The 20,203-nt window shown below is 40.3% G+C and overlaps 1 protein-coding gene across 1 annotated transcript in view; it reads left to right on the top strand.

Moving 5' to 3' along the window:
• Positions 1–20,203, top strand: part of DROSHA (drosha ribonuclease III) — a 734,939-nt gene that overhangs the window by 433,823 nt on the left and 280,913 nt on the right. Inside the window, exons 19-20 of the mRNA XM_053714616.1 lie at positions 2,521–2,581; positions 5,264–5,323. Coding sequence (XP_053570591.1) covers positions 2,521–2,581; positions 5,264–5,323 — 121 coding nt within the window. The remainder of the gene's footprint in view (positions 1–2,520; positions 2,582–5,263; positions 5,324–20,203) is intronic.

Here is a 20,203-nt window from a genome sequence, read left to right as displayed (position 1 = left end):
TACATTCTATATGGAGTAAAGACATTTCTATCTGACCCTACTAAAACGAACTGATTGGGACTGCCCTATACAAATTGTATGGTTTTAAATCTGTGGAAGTTTTATCAATTGCATCTTTTAGTATTTTAGTTTTTATTTATTAGTATTTCGTTTTTGGGGAGACGTCCCCTATACATATGTTATTGTATGCTTATGTGTTTTTATTAAATTTTAAGTGCTTGATACCTTTGGCTTGTCTTAGCGCCTCCCTTATTACCTGTATATTTTCTCTCTTATTTTAGACAACTGTAGGGATATTTGTCTTTTTAAGGGGGTGTTTGGTTATCGATTTGGCCTAGCGCACCTTTCTCTCCCCTTTATTTTACATTAAGACAGAATGTAGTAAGATAGCTAAGAAAATCCCATTATTATTTGGAATAAATGCAGAGCAACTCATTCACACGTCTAGTCATGGCTGCGGCTTAGACACGCCCCCAGGAATATTTTTAAGAGCAATGTTTGCACAATTTTAAATGCTATATCTGTTACATAACTATTTGTTTTAACTATTCATTTAGCTATTATTGTTGTATAAATTTGATTGTTTATACATGGATCCATGTTTTAACTAAATTGTTTATTGTAATTGTTTGATAATATTGCATTTGGTCCCGCCTCAGAGAATTACAGCTCATTCTACTAGATCATTCTCCACTTTTGTGGGCTTTTAAGAATGAAGCTTCAGTTGATCAGATTTGAAATGCAGCAACCTGGTCTTCTTTGCATACATTTACTAAATTCTACAGTTTTGATGTATTTGCTTCTTCAGAAGCAGTTTTTGGTAGAAAAGTTCTTCAGGCAGCTGTTAAAGTTTGATTCTTCTGCTTATGTTTTAAGTTTTTTCCTTTCATTTTGGAGAATAAATTTATATTTTGGGTTGTGGATTATTTTTTTCAGCGAAAAATGGCTGTTTTTATTTTTTTCCCTCCCTCTCTAGTGACTCTTGCGTGGAGTTCCACATCTTGGGTATTGCTATCCCATACGTCACTAGCTCATGGACTCTTGCCAATTACATGAAAGAAAACCTAATTTATGTAAGAACTTACCTGATAAATTAATTTCTTTCATATTAGCAAGAGTCCATGAGGCCCACCCTTTTTTTTTGGTGGTAATGATTTTTTGTATAAAGCACAATTATTTCCAAATTCCTTTGTGGATGCTTTTTACTCCTTTCTTTATCACCCCACTTCTTGGCTATTCGTTAAACTGAATTGTGGGTGTGGTGAGGGGTGTATTTATAGGCATTTTGAGGTTTGGGAAACTTTGCCCCTTCTGGTAGGAATGTATATCCCATACGTCACTAGCTCATGGACTCTTGCTAATATGAAAGAAATGAATTTATCAGATAAGTTCTTACATAAATTATGTTTTTTTCTGCCCATTTTTGTCTTCATATGATGGTTTGGTACTGAACTATTTACTTGGGGTTGTCATTTTCCTTGTTCAGAGGAGAACTGCCTGGTATTTCGGGGCTGGATTGACATTACTTGGCGGGATCAGACTGATGTACTACAGGAAAGTTTTCCTCTCTGAAAAGCACACTGGTCTAAAAGATGCTGCTCCTGAGTAGTAAATTGCCATAGAACTAACTGATTAGCTGTTGTTTGTTCCTTGTAGATCAATTCTTTCTTCGTATTCACTTAATTATAAAGCATTGTTATTGCAGCATGATTTTCTGAAAACCTTATTTTTTTTTTTCATGTTGACTTGGTCTTATTATGGTAGCCAAGATAATAGGAAATAAAATCATAACATTATGTCCTTATCTTTCTTTATTTTTTGTTTAAAGAAATAAGGGGGATTGCTTGCTGAGTGTACTAATTTAAAATAAAAAAAAAAAAATTGTAAATAGTATGTGGCATAATGGATGTGTGAAAAGATTAGGGTTTCAGGATTAGGATTTCTTTTAATAGGGAGATGCCATTTTTGTTTGTTTTTTTACAGGTAGGTATTACTTTGACAACACCCAGAATATGATTTAATTTCCATATTCCTTAATCATCTTTAACTAAAATACTTTTAAGGTGGCTGTATTTTAAACCGTTGGCAAATTTCCATTTCCCTTTGCATTTCTATTAAATGTAAAGTACAGGTTTACAAGTCTAACTGTATCCTTTATTTGTCTCGGAAACCAAACTGGAGCAAAACTGAAAAATTACAAATGCAAAACTGATTGTATAATTACTGAGAATGTGGGTTAGTGGTAATTGGGTTTTTTTCTTGTTGTGTTTTTTTTTTTTTTCCAAATTAAAGTGCCATAAAAAAATGTTCATACCTTAAATTTATAACTTAAAATGATAAACTTAAACTGATAAAGTTGCTGTTAAAAAACAAACAAAACAGTGTTTAAACATACATATCCAGCCTTTTTCTTGTTCTGAACACAATTTATTAATTTTCAGTGTGTTGATATTTGAAGTTGTATTACCCAGGTTTATAAATCATTTTAATTTATTTTAATTTTATTTTGTCTGTTAATAGGAATAAATACATTGATAAATATAATGTCACGCTTGGGAAACGACGACCCAGTGCCTTCAAGGTAGGAAACATTTCTCTCTTTATTCACATATGTACATTTATACTAGGAGTGGACAAATGTGGACCCAAAGAAGTGTGCCATGCAAATAAACACATTATATACAATTAAAACAGCTTGATACAGAACTGAAATTTTAGGTGGACAGACTTCCCTATCTTCTGTTTTATATATAATTTTCTACATGTGAATGTACTTTTTGCATAGTGTTGTGATATCATAAATAGACCTGTTTAGTTAGTGATTGTACATTTTTACTTGTTTTAAAATCGAGCCCAAGCTCTAAGGGATATTTTAGAGGGACTTTAACTGATCACTTCTAATGAAGATGCACTGTAACTTACTTTTTCATCTAGCCGTGCCATTCATTTGGACTGTCCTCCAATCAGCGCTCTACCCGTACGGCACTTTTTTTTTTGTAGCTAGCGCATCTTCATTAGAAGTTATCAATTAAAATCCCTCTAAAATATCTCTTGGATTCCAGACCTAAAATGATTTAACTCGCATAAGCGCATTGTTGCTCCTGAGCCATCTAGGTATGCTTTTCAAAGACACCAATAAAACGTATACAGTTGTGCTCATAAGTTTACATACCCTGGCAGAATTTATGATTTCTTGGCCATTTTTCAGAGAATATGAATGATAACACAAAAACTTTTCTTTCACTCATGGTTAGTGTTTGGCTGAAGCCATTTATTATTAATCAACTGTGTTTACTCTTTTTAACTCATAATGACAACAGAAACTACCCAAATGACCCTGATCAAAAGTTTACATACCGTGGTGATTTTGGCCTGATATCATGCACACAAGTTGACACAAAGGGGTTTGAATGGCTATCAAAGGTAACCATCATCACCTGTGATCTGTTTTCTTGTAATTAGTGTGTGTGTATAAAAGGTCAATGAGTTTCTGGACTCCTGACAGACCCTTGCATCTTTCATCCAGTACTGCACTGACGTTTCTGGATTCTGAGTCATGGGGAGAGAAAAAGAATTGTCAATGGATCTGTGGGAAAAAGGTAGTTGAACTGTATAAAACAGGAAAGGGATATAAAAAGATATTCAAGGAATTGAGAATGCAAATCAGCAGTGTTCAAACTCTAATCAAGTAGTAAAAAAATAGGCGTACTGTTTGATAACATACTGCATTCATCTTGCCATCAATTCTGACAAAATTTCCTGTGCCTTTTGTAGCTCACACATCCCCAAAACATCAGCGATCTACCTCCATGTTTCACAGTAGGAATGGTGTACCTTTCATCATAGGCCTTGTTGACTCCTCTCCAAATGTAGCGTTTATGGTTGTGGCCAAAAAGCTCAATTTTGGTCTCATCACTCCAAATTACTTTGTGCCAAAAGGTTTGAGGCTTGTCTCTGTGCTGTTTAGCGTATTGTAAGCGGGATACTTTGTGGCATTTATGTAGTAATGGCTTTCTTCTGGCGACTCTACCATGCAGCCCATCTTTCTTCAAGTGCCTCCTTATTGTGCATCTTGAAACAGCCACACCACATGTCCTGTATTTCACCTGAAGTTATTTGTGGGTTTCTCTTTGCATCCTGAACAATTTTCCTGGCAGTTGTGGCTGAAATTCTAGTTGGTCTACCTGACCGTGGTTTGGTTTCAACAGAACCCCTACTTTTCCACTTCTTTATTAGAGTTTGAACATTGCTGATTTGCATTCTCAATTCCTTGGATATCTTTTTATATCACTTTCCTGTTTTATACAGTTCAACTACCTTTTCCCACAGATCCTTTAACAATTCTTTTGCTTTCCCCATGAATCCAGAATCGTCAGTGCAGCACTGGATGAAAGATGCAAGGGTATGTCAGGAGTCCAGAAACTCATTGACCTTTTATACGCACACACTCATTACAAGAAAACAGATCACAGGTGAGGATGGTTACCTTTAATAGCCATTCAAACACCTTTTTGTCAACTTGTGTGCATGTTATCAGGTCAAAATCACTAGGGTATGTAAACTTTTGATCAGGGTCATTTGGGTAGTTTCTGTTGTCATTATGATTTAAAAAGAGTAAATGCAGTTGATTGATAATAAATGGCTTCAGCCAAACACTAACCATGAGTGAAAGAAAAGTGTTTGTGTTATCATTCATATTCTCTGAAAAATGTCCAAGAAATGATAAATTCTGCCGGGGTATGTAAACTTATGAGCACAACTGTAAATAATGGAAAAATCCTTTATATGTCTTTGATGTCCTATTAAAGATCTTTGAGATAAAGGGGTTTCACTCCAGTAAAGGACTGGGGATTTTTCCCAAGAACTTGAAAAATAGCAATTCTTAACATGGCCAGTAATTTATGGCTATGCAAATATACCTCCTTTGTTTCATGTCTGTCCCCAATTGGCTTCAGCAGAGGTAATGAGATAAGGAACTACAACAAAAGTCCATTGATTTAACATAATTACTGCAGCAAGTACTGTCCAGTAACATGTCTGGTTGATCTCCTCCCAATAAGATAAGTGGCAAGAAGGATTTTGGTCACTGAAAAACATTTAATCAAAAATACAGTTGTTGATCTGTTATGAAAATGTTCGCACTCGGCTAATATTCAAATATGATCTAAGTAAATTGAAAGCTGAAGGAAATGCATGTATTTATTAACTTTAGTTTCACAGTTTTATGTAACAAGTGTTTTCACTAAATTCTTTATTTTTACAGGATTAATCATAATGAACGTCTGGAATTTTTAGGAGATGCTGTTGTTGAATTTTTAACAAGGTAACAATCTAAAATTGTATGTCGATCTGGAGTTACATTTTTATGTTAGAAATAAATCAGTGTGTGAGAAATATTTAATTTACCTTTCAAACAAAAATCTTGTATTATCTTCCTGTCCGTTTCTTTCAATGGAATATTGTTTGCATATTATCAAAGTGTGTTTTTCGAAGGTGATTCCCTTTTTTTTTTTTTCTTTTTTTTAATCAAAGGTAGTAAGTTTTTAATTCAAAATTGTAGGAAAATGCACAGGTCTGTGAAAAAATAAAAAATAAATACAAATGTCAAGAATTCCATTATTTCTCCTGTTAAGTGTAGTCAGTCCACGGGTCATCCATTACTTATGGGATTATAACTCCTCCCTAACAGGAAGTGCAAGAGGATCACCCAAGCAGAGCTGCTATATAGCTCCTCCCCTCTACGTCATACCCAGTCATTCTCTTGCACCTAACTAATAGATAGGACGTGTGAGAGGACTGTGGTTGTTAAACTTAGTTTTTATTTCTTCAATCAAAAGTTTGTTATTTTAAACAGCACCGGAGTGTGTTGTTTTTTCTCAGGCAGCATTAGAAGAAGAATCTACCTGAGTTTGTGTATGATCTTAGCGGACGTAACTAAGATCCATTTGCTGTTCTCGGCCATTCTGAGGAGCGAGGTAACTTCAGAACAGGGGACAGCGGGCAGGGTTCACCTGCAAGGAGGTATGTTGCAGTATATTATTTTCTAAGGAATGGAATTGACTGAGAAAATACTGCTAATACCGATGTAATGTAAGTGCAGCCTTAAATACAGTAGTAGCAACTGGTATCAGGCTGATATGTATGTATGTTTACACTGAAGTATTTCTGGGGAATGGCACTTCACTAAGAAAATACTGTATACATATAACTTTTAGCCTATTCTGCAGTGAAAGCGACTAGCAGCAGGCTTTTTGATAACATTTCATAATTTTATATTTAAAACGTTTACTGGCATGTTAATCGTTTTTTCTCTGAGGTACTTGGTGAAAAATTTTATGGGCATTATTTTTCCACATGGCTGTCGTTTGTTTATGAATAAAATCAGTTTACTGAGCTTCCCCACTGTTGTATTATGAGTGGGAGGGGCCTATTTTGGCGCTTTATTGCGCAGTAGAAATTCAGTCACAGTCTTCCTTTTTCTCCCTGCATGATCCAGGACGTCTCTACAGAGCTCAGGGGTCTCCAAAACTAGTTTTGAGGGAGGTAATCACTCACAGCAGACCTGTGAGACTGTGCTTTGACTGTGATAAAAACGTTTATATTTTTAATTGTTATCCGTTTTTTGGTATTAAGGGGTTAATCATCCATTTGCTAGTGGGTGCAATCCTTTGCTAACTTAATGCATTTACTGTGAAAATTTGGTTGCTATAACTAATCCGGTTCATTGTTATTTCAACTGTGACAGTTTTGTGTGCTTCTTAAAGGCACAGTAACGTTTTTTATATTGCTTGTAAATTTATTTGAAAAGTATTTTCCAAGCTTGCTAGTCTAATTGCTAGTTTGTTTAAACATGTCTGACACAGAGGAATCTCTTTGTGCAATATGTTCAAAGGCCAATGTGGAGCCCAATAGAAATTTGTGTTAACTCTCCTCACGTGTCAGTACCTGCATCTCCCGCTCAGGAGGTGCGTGATATTGTGGCGCCAAGTACATCAGGGCGGCCCTTACAAATCACTTTGCAAGACATGGCTAATGTTATGACTGAAGTTTTATCTAAATTGCCAGAATTTAGGGGTAAACGCGACCACTCTGGGGTGAGAACAGAGTGCGCTGATAATAATAGGGCCATGTCTGATACTGCGTCACAATTTGCAGAACATGAAGACGGAGAGCTTCATTCTGTGGGTGACGGATCTGATCCAAATAAACTGGATTCAGACATTTCAAATTTTAAATTTAAGCTTGAGAACCTCCGTGTGTTACTAAGGGAGGTATTAGCGGCTCTTAATGATTGTAACACGGTTGCAATCCCAGAGAAAATATGTAGGCTGGATAAATATTTTGCGGTACCGACGTGTACTGACGTTTTTCCTATACCTAAAAGGCTTACAGAAATTGTTAACAAGGAGTGGGACAGACCCGGTGTGCCTTTCTCACCCCCTCCTATATTTAGGAAAATGTTTCCAATAGACGCCACCACACGGGACTTATGGCAGACGGTCCCTAAGGTGGAGGGAGCAGTTTCTACTTTGGCTAAGCGCACCACTATCCCGGTGGAGGATAGCTGTGCTTTTTCAGATCCAATGGATAAAAAGTTAGAGGGTAACCTTAAGAAAATGTTTGTTCAACAAGGTTTTATATTGCAACCCCTTGCATGCATTGCGCCTGTCACGGCTGCGGCGGCATTCTGGTTTGAGTCTCTGGAAGAGACCATTAGCTCAGCTACGTTGGATGAGATGTCAGACAAGCTTAGAGTCCTTAAGCTAGCTAATTAATTTATTTCTGATGCCGTAGTACACTTAACTAAACTTACGGCTAAGAACTCCGGATTCGCCATTCAGGCGCGCAGAGCGCTGTGGCTTAAATCCTGGTCAGCCGATGTGACTTCTAAATCTAAATTGCTTAACATACCTTTCAAAGGGCAGACATTATTCGGGCCCGGTTTGAAAGAAATTATCGCTGACATTACTGGAGGTAAGGGCCATGCCCTGCCTCAAGACAGAGCCAAACCAAGGGCTAGACAGTCTTATTTTCGTGCCTTTCGTAACTTCAAGGCAGGAGCAGCATCAACTTCCTCCGCTCCAAAACAGGAAGGAACTGTTGCTCGCTACAGACAGGGCTGGAAACCTAACCAGACCTGGAACAAGGGCAAGCAGGCCAGAAAACCTGCTGCTGCCCCTAAGACAGCATGAAGTGAGGGCCCCCAATCCGGAAACGGATCTAGTGGGGGGCAGACTTTCTCTCTTCGCCCAGGCTTGGGCAAGAGATGTCCAGGATCCCTGGGCGTTAGAGATCATATCTCAGGGATATCTTCTGGACTTCAAAGCTTCTCCTCCAAAAGGGAGATTTCATCTTTCAAGGTTGTCAGCAAACCAGATAAAGAAAGAGGCGTTTCTACGCTGTGTACAAGATCTTTTACTAATGGGAGTGATCCACCCGGTTCCGCGGTCGGAACACGGACAAGGGTTTTACTCAAATCTGTTTGTGGTTCCCAAGAAAGAAGGAACCTTCAGACCAATCTTGGATTTAAAGATCCTAAACAAATTCCTAAGAGTTCCATCGTTCAAAATGGAAACTATTCGGACAATCTTACCCATGATCCAAAAGGGTCAGTACATGACCACAGTGGATTTAAAGGATGCCTACCTTCACATATCGATTCACAAAGATCATTACCGGTACCTAAGGTTTGCCTTCCTAGACAGGCATTACCAGTTTGTAGCTCTTCCCTGCTCCAAGAATCTTTACAAAGGTTCTGGGTTCTCTTCTGGCGGTACTAAGACCGCGAGGAATATCGGTAGCTCCGTACCTAGACGACATTCTGATACAAGCGTCAAGTTTCCAAGCTGCCAAGTCTCATACAGAGTTAGTCCTGGCATTTCTAAGGTCACATGGGTGGAAGGTGAACGAAGAAAAGAGTTCTCTATTGCCACTCACAAGAGTTCCCTTCTTAGGGACTCTTATAGATTCTGTAGAAATGAAAATTTACCTGACAGAGGACAGGTTAACAAAACTCCTAAATGCTTGCCGTGTCCTTCATTCCATTCCACACCCGTCAGTGGCTCAATGCATGGAGGTAATCGGCTTAATGGTAGCAGCAATGGACATAGTACCCTTTGCACGCCTGCATCTCAGACCACTGCAATTGTGCATGCTAAGTCAGTGGAATGGGGATTACTCAGATTTGTCCCCTATGCTGAATCTGGATCAAGAGACCAGAAATTCTCTTCTATGGTGGCTCTCTCGGCCACATCTGTCCAAGGGGATGCCCTTCAGCAGACCAGATTGGACGATTGTAACAACAGACGCCAGCCTGCTAGGTTGGGGCGCTGTCTGGAATTCCCTGAAGACTCAGGGATCATGGACTAAGGAGGAGAGTCTCCTTCCCATAAACATTCTGGAATTAAGAGCAGTTTTCAATGCCCTTCTGGCTTGGCCTCAGTTAGCAACTCTGAGGTTCATCAGGTTTCAGTCGGACAACATCACGACTGTGGCTTACATCAACCATCAGGGAGGGACAAGGAGTTCCCTAGCGATGATGGAAGTCTCAAAGATAATTCACTGGGCAGAGTCTCACTCTTGCCACCTATCAGCGATCCACATCCCAGGCGTGGAGAACTGGGAGGCGGATTTTCTAAGTCGCCAGACTTTTCATCCGGGGGAGTGGGAACTTCATCCGGAGGTCTTTGCCCAAATACTTCGGCGTTGGGGCAAACCAGATCTGGATCTCATGGCGTCTCGCCAGAACGCCAAGCTTCCTTGTTACGGGTCCAGGTCCAGGGACCCGGGAGCGGTTCTGATAGATGCTCTGACAGCACCTTGGGCCTTCAACATGGCTTATGTGTTTCCACCCTTCCCGATGCTTCCTCGATTGATTGCCAGGATCAAACAGGAGAGAGCATCGGTGATTCTAATAGCGCCTGCGTGGCCACGCAGGACCTGGTATGCAGATCTAGTGGACATGTCATCCTGTCCACCTTGGTCTCTGCCTCTGAGACAGGACCTTCTGATTCAGGGTCCTTTCAAACATCAAAATCTAATTTCTCTGAGGCTGACTGCATGGAGATTGAACGCTTGATTTTATCAAAGCGTGGATTTTCGGAGTCAGTAATTGATACCTTAATACAGGCGAGGAAACCTGTTACCAGGAAAATTTACCATAAAATATGGCGTAAATATTTGCATTGGTGCGAATCCAAGAGTTACTCATGGAGTAAGGTTAGGATTCCTAGGATATTGTCTTTTCTACAAGAAGGTTTAGAAAAGGGTTTATCTGCTAGTTCTTTAAAGGGACAAATCTCAGCTCTGTCCATCCTTTTACACAAACGTCTGTCAGAAGTTCCAGACGTTCAGGCTTTTTGTCAGGCTTTGGCCAGGATTAAGCCTGTGTTTAAGACTGTTGCTCCGCCATGGAGCTTAAACTTAGTTCTTAACGTTTTACAGGGTGTTCCGTTTGAACCCCTTCATTCCATTGATATCAAGCTGTTATCTTGGAAAGTTCTGTTTTTAATGGCTATTTCCTCGGCTCGAAGAGTCTCTGAGTTATCGGCCTTACATTGTGATTCTCCTTATCTGATTTTTCATTCAGACAAGGTAGTTCTGCGTACTAAACCTGGGTTCTTACCTAAGGTAGTCACTAACAGGAATATCAATCAAGAGATTGTTGTTCCATCATTGTGCCCTAACCCTTCTTCAAAGAAGGAACGACTTCTGCACAATCTGGACGTAGTCCGTGCCCTGAAATTTTATTTACAGGCAACTAAAGATTTTCGCCAAACTTCTTCCCTGTTTGTCGTTTATCTGGACAGAGGAGAGGTCAAAAAGCTTCTGCTACCTCTCTCTTTTTTTTGGCTTCGTAGCATAATACGTTTAGCCTATGAGACTGCTGGACAGCAGCCTCCTGAAAGAATTACAGCTCATTCTACTAGAGCTGTGGCTTCCACTTGGGCCTTTAAGAATGAGGCCTCTGTTGAACAGATTTGCAAGGCTGCAACTTGGTCTTCACTTCACACTTTTTCCAAATTTTACAAATTTGACACTTTTGCTTCTTCGGAGGCTGTTTTTGGGAGAAAGGTTCTTCAGGCAGTGGTTCCTTCTGTGTAAAGATCCTGCCTGTCCCTCCCGTCATCCGTGTACTTTTAGCTTTGGTATTGGTATCCCATAAGTAATGGATGACCCGTGGACTGACTACACTTAACAGGAGAAAACAAAATTTATGCTTACCTGATAAATTCCTTTCTCCTGTAGTGTAGTCAGTCCACGGCCCGCTCTGTTTTTTATGGCAGGTCTAAATTTTAAATTAAACTCCAGTCACCACTGCACCCTATAGTTTCTCCTTTCTCGTTTGGTTTCGGTCGAATGACTGGGTATGACGTAGAGGGGAGGAGCTATATAGCAGCTCTGCTTGGGTGATCCTCTTGCACTTCCTGTTAGGGAGGAGTTATAATCCCATAAGTAATGGATGACCCGTGGACTGACTACACTACAGGAGAAAGGAATTTATCAGGTAAGCATAAATTTTGTTTTTAAAGTATACACCTCCTTAGATGTATTGACTTAAAGATTAGAGCATCTGATATTTGAGATCACTTATTATATTTGTGACTGGAGGCCTCTTTCATCAAACCGTTCATGAATATATGGTTATTAAGCAAAATTAAATTCACAAATCTTAAAGTGATGGTAAACTTTGATGAATGAAAGCCTGTTTTTTAAAAATACTATTAAAAACAGGGGCACTTTCATTCATCAAAGTTTAGAAGGCAGCCGTTTTGATTAAAAACTTACCTTTCTTCTTTTCACAGCCAGAGCAGCTTCCCGCACCCGGAGATCCTCTCTTCACACGTCATCAATGACTAATCCAGCTTCCTCCAATCTTGGCACGGCCTTATGGGGGGTAGCTGGATTAGTCATTGATGACGTGTGAAAAGAGGATCACCGGGTGCAGGAAGTTGCTCTGGCTGTGAAAAGAAAAGCGGTAAGTTTTTAATCAAAACGGCTGCCTTCTAAACTTTGATGAATGAAAGTGCCCCTGTTTTTAATAGTATTTTTAAAAAATGGGCTTTCATTCATCAAAGTTTACCTTCACTTTAAGTGTTGGTTTATATAATAGCAAGCTCTAATACATTATAGCTTTTTATTATTACACATAAATACTGTGCGATTCTCAAGCGCGACAATATACTTCATCTCTTGAGTAGTTTATTTGTTTTAACAGATTATAGAGTTTTATTACTCCAGTAATATATACCAAGGCTAAGATAAATGTTTATGCATGGTTTATGCTTTTCCCAAACATTTAGATGTCTCCCTCTGTGCTGACCACCATTTTAAATAAAGCTCAGACTTACATGTGTGTTGATTCTCTTTATGCAAATGTCACACATTCTTGAAGATGCCATTCTTTATTTGTACCTAAAGAGACAGTGACACTGACATTTTTGTGTATAAAATGTTAAGTTATGTACAGTAAAATATTTTTGATAAATACTTTTATTATATTTTATGTTGCCCTATTTTCATGTCATTTTGCTCTTTTTTATGATTCTTATACCTGAAAAGCACACTGCAGACTTCCAAGGACTAACCCATCTACATGTCTGTCCTAATTGGACTTGGCAAATAACAGCTGCAAAGCAATGTATTATACTAACAAATGGAGTGTGGCTTACTTTGTCAGCTGCAGACTGGAACACTAAGCACATTTCATTCACCTCCCTCTAATCATAGGTGCTACCATTATGGGACCTAGGTTACACTGCAGAAAACTGAATATGAGTTACTGCACATGTGCAGAAAAGGCAAGGCAGCTCTGGAATGTAGTGAAAGATAGATTTCAACATGGGAAACAGGGAATAACAGCAATTCTATGCTTATGAAATGTATTTAGTTTTAAATGTCCCTTTAAGCCCAGATTGACTCCTCCAAAAGAGGCAAGTGGAGTTTGGATGCTGAAAAGTAATTGTAGTAAACAAGGTGTTAACTTGTTTTTAATATGTTTAGATTTGGCTGATGTTATTCTATAGCAAGATAGCAGAAATCTCTTGTGATTACAAGTTTTTTTCTTTACCAGATGTTGAGAGTCTACGAGTAACCATGTGTAGGAATATTCCCCACCGGACCACTAGGAGGAGGCAAAAGACACCCGATACACCAGAGCTTTAAATCCCTTTAACTTCCCATGATTGCCAGCCATTTTCGTTTGCCTTCTTGATAAAGGGAGAAGTGAAAGATCTACTTATTATTTGAACGGGGATCCTCTAACGTACCTGTTGTTCAGACGACAAACAAGGAGTTATCAGCCCGTCAAAAAAGGTCATTTTTCTCAATGAGAAATGTCACTGGCCTCCCAGGTAAAATGTAGACTTATCTACTAATCACCTGGTCTACAGTGAGCTGCTAGTTTGTGGATCTACCTTTGAGTTTTTAGCTTTAGAGCTCACCATTTACTGTTTAAGGGCGCCATTTAAGTGTTCTAATCCTTTCCTGTGTTGCTGTAACCTTCTCAGCATATCGATAGCTTCTCAGGACCAGTAGAGGTGGTAAGGCACTCTGATCATCAGAGCTTGACTTCAAATTTGGGGTACATTTTTTTTAATCCATTATGTGCTGTTATTTGCTATGTAATCCTTTATTCTGTTTTATAGTTTTCTTTCAAACAGGTGGTTAGAGTCCACGATACATTACTCATGGGAATTACTCTTACCTACAACTATGAGTAGATTCCCAAACCCCAAGAGCACTATTAATCCCCTCCCACCTCATAGGTATCTGTCTTGTTTTTGTCTCCGCTGGAATAGGTTGAAGAATGGAGATGTGCCTTTGATTCTTGAGTGAGAGGGTTTCTCAGACAGATGGGTAATGCAGTTATTTAGTCACAAGCCTTTCCACGGATATTGTAGGGACCTGTTGGTTTGTCAATATACTCCTATTCCAGATCCTAAGCTGTTATGTTTTATCACTGGTTTTGGCTTCCTATTGGTTTATTCCAGTAGTGGTGTACCTATTGTTAAGCACCATATTTTTTTTTTATATTAATTGGGCTTCCTCACAGGAAATCTTTTTCAAAGGTTCTCTGTTATCTGTCGTAGAGATTCATCTCCTACCTCCCTTTTCAGATCGACGATATACTCTCATATTCCATTACCTCTACTGATAACCGTTTCAGTACTGGTTTGGCTATCTGCTATATGTGGATGGGTGTCTTTCGGTAAGTATGTTTCTCTTGTAAGATGTATCGAGTCCACGGATTCATCCATACTTGTGGGATATTCTCCTTCCCTACAGGAAGTGGCAAAGAGAGCACCCACAGCAGAGCTGTCTATATAGCTCCACCCTTAGCTCCACCCCCCCCCCCCCACTCATTCTCTTTGCCTACTCTAAGTACTAGGAAGGGTAAAGTGAGTGTGGTGACAAAAATGGCAGAAAAGGGATGAAGATTTCTGCAAGGAGGATGATGATCTTAGCACTTTGTAACTAAGATCCACTGCTGTTCTCACAAGGCCTGAAGAGTACAGGAAAACTTCAGTTGGGGGAACAGTTTGCAGGCTAAACTGCATTGAGGTATGTTCAGTTTATTTTTTTCTAGACAGACTGTGATTATTCTAGAAAAGACTGGCAATATCCCCATGAGGGAAGGGTAAGCTGTATTCAGACAGTAGGAATCCCAGCTTGCATAAAGGGCTCATTAGTTACTGGTGACACTGATAGGAAAAAATGTTTTTGCTTTTTATAAAAGAATGCAATTATAACGTTTTTTTAGGGACTTTAAGGGGCCATTGTGGCTTTTTTAAGGGTTATTAACCCTTATGGCTAGTTTAAGAAACACTCTGTTGTGTTTCTTTTAGACCCCATAACATCGAATGAGGTGGGAGGGGCCTATTTTTGCGCCTCAGTTGCGCAGTTTCTTTTCCTCAGAGACATCCAGCTACGACTCCAGAGGTTCCTACTGTGTTTGAGGGCTGTAAAGAAGTTTTCTCTTGTAAGATGTATCGAGTCCACGGATTCATCCATACTTGTGGGATATTCTCCTTCCCTACAAAAAGTGGCAAAGAGAGCACCCACAACAGAGCTGTCTATATAGCTCCTCCCTTAGCTCCACCCCCACTCATTCTCTTTGTCTACTCTAAGTACTAGGAAGGGTAAAGTGAGTGTGGTGACAAAAATGTTAGTTTTTATTTTCTCAAGCAAAAGTTTGTTATTTTAAATGGTACAGGTGTGTACTATTTACTCTCTGGCAGAAAAGGGATGAAGATTTCTGCAAGGAGGATGATGATCTTAGCACTTTGTAACTAAGATCCACTGCTGTTCTGACAAGGGCTGAAGAGAACAGGAAAACTTCAGTTGGGGGAACGGTTTGCAGGCTAAACTGCATTGAGGTATGTTCAGTCTATTTTTTTCTAGACAGACTGTGTTAATTTTAGAAAAGGCTGGCAATATCCCCATGAGGGAAGGGTAAAGCTTTATTCAGACACTTAGTAGGAATCCCAGCTTGCATAAAGGGCTCAGTTACTGGTGACACTGATAGGATAAAAAACGTTTTTGTTTTTTATAAAAAATGCAAATATAACGTTTTTTGAGGGACTTTAAGGGGTCATTGTGGCTTGTTTAAGGGTTATTAACCCACATGGCTAGTTTAAGAAACACTCTGTTGTGTTTCTTTTAGGCCCCATAACATCGAATGAGGTGGGAGGGGCCTATTTTCGCGCCTCAGTTGCGCAGTTTTTTTATCTCAGAGACATCCAGCTGCTTCTCCAGAGCTTCCTACTGTGTTTGAGGGCTGTAAAGAAGTTTTTTCCCCCACAAATCGTTCCTAAAGGGCAAGTAGGTGCCACAGCAGAGCTGTGGCAAGGTGCTGAACGCTTTTTACCGTTTTTTGACGTTTTGTCAATCCGGTTTTTACATTAAGGGGTTAATTGTTATTTGCATAGCTGTGCAAAGTTACTAAGGCTTTATGATGCTACTGTAAAAATTTTGTGTTGGCTTTTCTGAGATCTCACGGGTGGAAGGTGAACATAAAAAAGAGTTCTCTCTTCCCTCTCACAAGAGTTTCCTTCCTAGGGACTCTGATAGACTCGGTAGAAATGAAAATATTTCTGACGGAGGTCACAAAATCAAAACTCTTAACCACTTGCCGAGCTCTTTATTCCATTCCTCAGCCATCAGTGGGTCAGTGTATGGAGGTAATTGGACTCATGGTAGCGGCAATGGACATAGTTCCTTTTGCCCGCCTACACCTCAGACCACTGCAACTATGCATGCTCAAACAGTGGAATGGGGATTATGCAGATTTATCTCCTCAATTGCATCTGGACCAGGAGACCAGAGATTCTCTTCTCTGGTGGTTGTCTCAGGACCACCTGTCTCAGGAAATGTGTTTCCGCAGGCCGGAGTGGCTCATAGTAACAACAGATGCCAGCCTGCTAGGCTGGGGTGCAGTCTGGAACTCTCTGAAGGCACAGGGCTTATGGTCTCAGGAGGAAACTCTACTCCCGATAAACATTCAATGCGCTCCAGGCGTGGCCTCAGATAGCTGCGGCCAAATTTATCAGATTTCAGTCGGACAACATCACGACTGTAGCTTATATCAATCATCAAGGAGGAACACTGAGTTCTCTAGCGATGATGGAGGTAACCAAAATAATCCGATGGGCGGAGGATCACTCTTGCCATCTCTCAGCAATCTATATCCCAGGGGTAGAGAACTGGGAGGCGGATTTCCTAAGTCGTCAGACTTTTCATCCGGGGGAGTGGGAGCTCCATCCGGAGGTATTTGCCCAGCTGACTCAGCTATGGGGCACACCAGAATTGGATCTGATGGCGTCCCGTCAGAATGCCAAACTTCCTCGTTACGGGTCCAGGTCCCGGGATCCCCAGGCGGTACTGATAGATGCTCTTGCAGTGCCCTGGTCCTTCAATCTGGCCTATGTATTTCCACCGTTTCCTCTCCTCCCATGTCTGGTTGCCAGAATAAAGCAGGAGAGAGCTTTGTGTGATTCTGATAGCACCTGCGTGGTCACGCAGGACTTGGTATGCAGACCTAGTGGACATGTCCTTGGTTCTACCATGATCTCTTCCAATGAGGCGGGACCTTCTAATCTAAGGTCTGTTCGTGCATCCAAATCTAATTTCTCTGCGCCTGACTGCTTGGAGATTGAACGCCTGATTCTATCAAAGCGTGGTTTCTCTGAGTCGGTCATTGATATCCTGATTTAGGCTAGAAAGCCTGTCACCAGGAAGATCTATCATAAGATTTGGCGCAAATATCTTTATTGGTGTGAATCCAAAGGTTACTCGTGGAGTAAGATTAGGATTCCTAGAATATTGTCTTTTCTCCAACAAGGTTTGGAGAAGGGATTATCAGCTAGTTCCTTATAAGGACAAATATCTGCTTTGTCTATTCTTCTACACAAACGCCTGGCAGATGTCCCAGACGTTCGAGCATTTAGTCAGGCTTTGGTCAGAATCAAGCCTGTATTTAAACCTGTTGCTCCGCCATGGAGCCTAAATTTAGTTCTTAAAGTTCTTCAAGGGGTTCCGTTTGAACCTATGCATTCCATTGATATTAAGCTTCTATCTTGGAAAGTTTTGTTTTTAGTAGCTATCTCTTCGGCTCAAAGAGTTTCTGAGCTATATGCTTTACAGTGTGATTCCCCTTATCTTATTTTCCATGCAGATAAGGTGGTTTTGCGTACCAAACCTGGGTTCCTCCCTAAGGTTGGTTCTAACAGGAATATCAATCAAGAGATTGATGTTCCTTCTCTGTGTCCTAATCCTTCTTCAAAGAAGGAACGTCTGTTGCACAATCTTGATGTGGTTCGTGCTTTAAAGTTCTACTTACAAGCAACTAAAGATTTCCGTCAAACATCTTCATTGTTTGTTGTTTATTCTGGTAATTGGAGAGGTCAGAAGGCTACGGCTACCTCTCTTTCCTTTTGGCTGAAAAGCATCATCCGTTTGGCCTATGAGACTGCTGGACAGCAGCCTCCTGAAAGAATTACTGCTCATTCTACTAGAGCTGTGGCTTCCACATGGCTTTTAAAAATGAGGCTTCTGTTGAACAGATTTGTAAAGCGGCGACTTGGTCTTCGCTTCATACTTTTTCCAAATTTTAAATTTTTTATACTTTTGCTTCTTCGGAGGCTATTTTTGGGAGAAAGGTTCTACAAGCAGTGGTGCCTTCCGTTTAAGGTCCCTGTCTTGTCCCTCCCTTCATCTGTGTCCTAAAGCTTTGGTATTGGTATCCCACAAGTAAGGATGAATCCGTGGACTCGATACATCTTACAAGAGAAAACATAATTTATGCTTACCTGATAAATTTATTTCTCTTGTGATTTATCAAGTCCACGGCCCTCCCTGTTTATTAAGACAGGCATATATATTTTTAAACTTTCAGTCACCACTGCACCCTATAGTTTCTCCTTTTTCTTCCTAGCCTTCGGTCGAATGACTGGGGGGTGGAGCTAAGGGGGGAGCTATATAGGCAGCTCTGCTGTGGGTACTCTCTCTGCCACTTCCTGTAGGGGAGGAGAATATCCTACAAGTAAGGATGTTTGTGCAGCTTTTTTTTCTCTTAAAGGCACAGTACTGTTTTTTTCCTAAGTGTTATTTGCTTTGATTAAAGTGTTTTCCAAGCTTGCTTGTTACATTACTAGCCTGTTTAAAATGTCTGATACCAAGGAAAATCCTTGTTCAATGTGTTTAGAAACCAGTGTGGAACCCCCTCTTAGAATGTGTCCCACTTGCACTGATATGTCTATAAATTATAATGAGCATATTTTAGCACTTAAAAGTATTGCAATAGATGATTATCAGACAGAAGGAAATGAGGGTTTAACATCTAGCTCTCCCCAAGTGTCACAACCAGTAACGCCCGCACAAGTGATGCCTAGTACCTCTAGTGCGTCAAATTCATTTACTTTACAAGACATGGCCACAGTTATGAATACAACCCTCACAGAGGTTTTATCCAAACTATCTGGTTTACAAGGAAAGCGTGACAGCTCTGGGTTAAGAACAAATGCTGAGCCGTCTTTAGTAGCCGTATCCGATATACCCTCAAAATGTTCTGAAGTAGGGGTAAGGGATTTGTTATTTGAGGGAGAAATTTCTGATTCAGGAAAGACGCTCCCTCAGACAGATTCTGATATGACGGCATTTAAATTTAAGCTTGAACACCTCCGCTTATTGCTCAGGGAGGTATTAACGACTCTAGATGATTGTGACCCTATAGTGGTCCCAGAGAAATTGTGTAAAATGGACAAATACTTAGAGGTTCCTGTTTACACTGATGTTTTTCCGGTCCCTAAGAGGATTATGAATATTGTTACTAAGGAATGGGATAGACCAGGTATTTCCGTTCGCTCCCCCTCCTGTTTTTAAGAAAATGTTTCCCATATATGACACCATGCCCGTCTCGTGGCAGACGGTCCCTAAGGTGGAGGGAGCTATTTCTACTCTGGCTAAGCGTACAACTATACCTATCGAAGTCAGTTGTGCTTTCAAAGATCCTATGGAGAAAAAATTAGAGGGTCTCCTGAAGAAAATTTTTATTCATCAAGGTTTTCTTCTCCAACCTATTGCTTGCATTGTTCCTGTAACTACTGCAGCTGCTTTCTGGTCCGAGGCTCTTCAGATGGAGACTCCATTAGAGGATATTATGGACAGAATTAAGGCCCTTAAGTTGGCTAATTCTTTCATTACAGATTCCGCTTTCCAACTGGCTAAATTAGCAGCAAATAATTGTTTGGCCATTTTAGCACGCAAGGCGTTATGGCTTAAATCCCTGGTCTACTGATGTGTCATCAAAATCTAAACTTTGAACATCCCTTTCAAAGGAAAGACCCTATTCGGGCCTGAACTGAAATCATTTTCGTTCCTTTCGGAACTTCAAGGGTGGTCCAGCTTCAGCTTCCCCTGCTGCAAAACAAGAGGGGAATTTTCCCTAATCCAAGTCGGTCTGGAGACCTAACCAGGCTTGGAACAAGGGTTAACAGGCCAAGAAGCCTGCAGCTGCCTCTAAGACAGCATGAAGGGGTAGCCCCCAATCCGGGACTGGATCTAGTAGGGGGCAGACTCTCTCTCTTCGCTCAGGCTTGGGCAAGAGATGTTCACGATTCCTGGGCCTTAGAAATTGTGTCCCAGGGATATCTTCTGGACTTCAAAGACTCTCCTCCAAGGGGGAGATTTCACATTTCTCAATTGT

The sequence above is a fragment of the Bombina bombina genome, chromosome 5, assembly GCF_027579735.1.
Source record: "Bombina bombina isolate aBomBom1 chromosome 5, aBomBom1.pri, whole genome shotgun sequence".
In the NCBI taxonomy this organism is placed as follows: domain Eukaryota; kingdom Metazoa; phylum Chordata; class Amphibia; order Anura; family Bombinatoridae; genus Bombina; species Bombina bombina.
The sequence above is the reverse complement of the archived record's forward strand: the minus strand, read 5'-3'. Positions and strand labels throughout refer to the sequence as shown.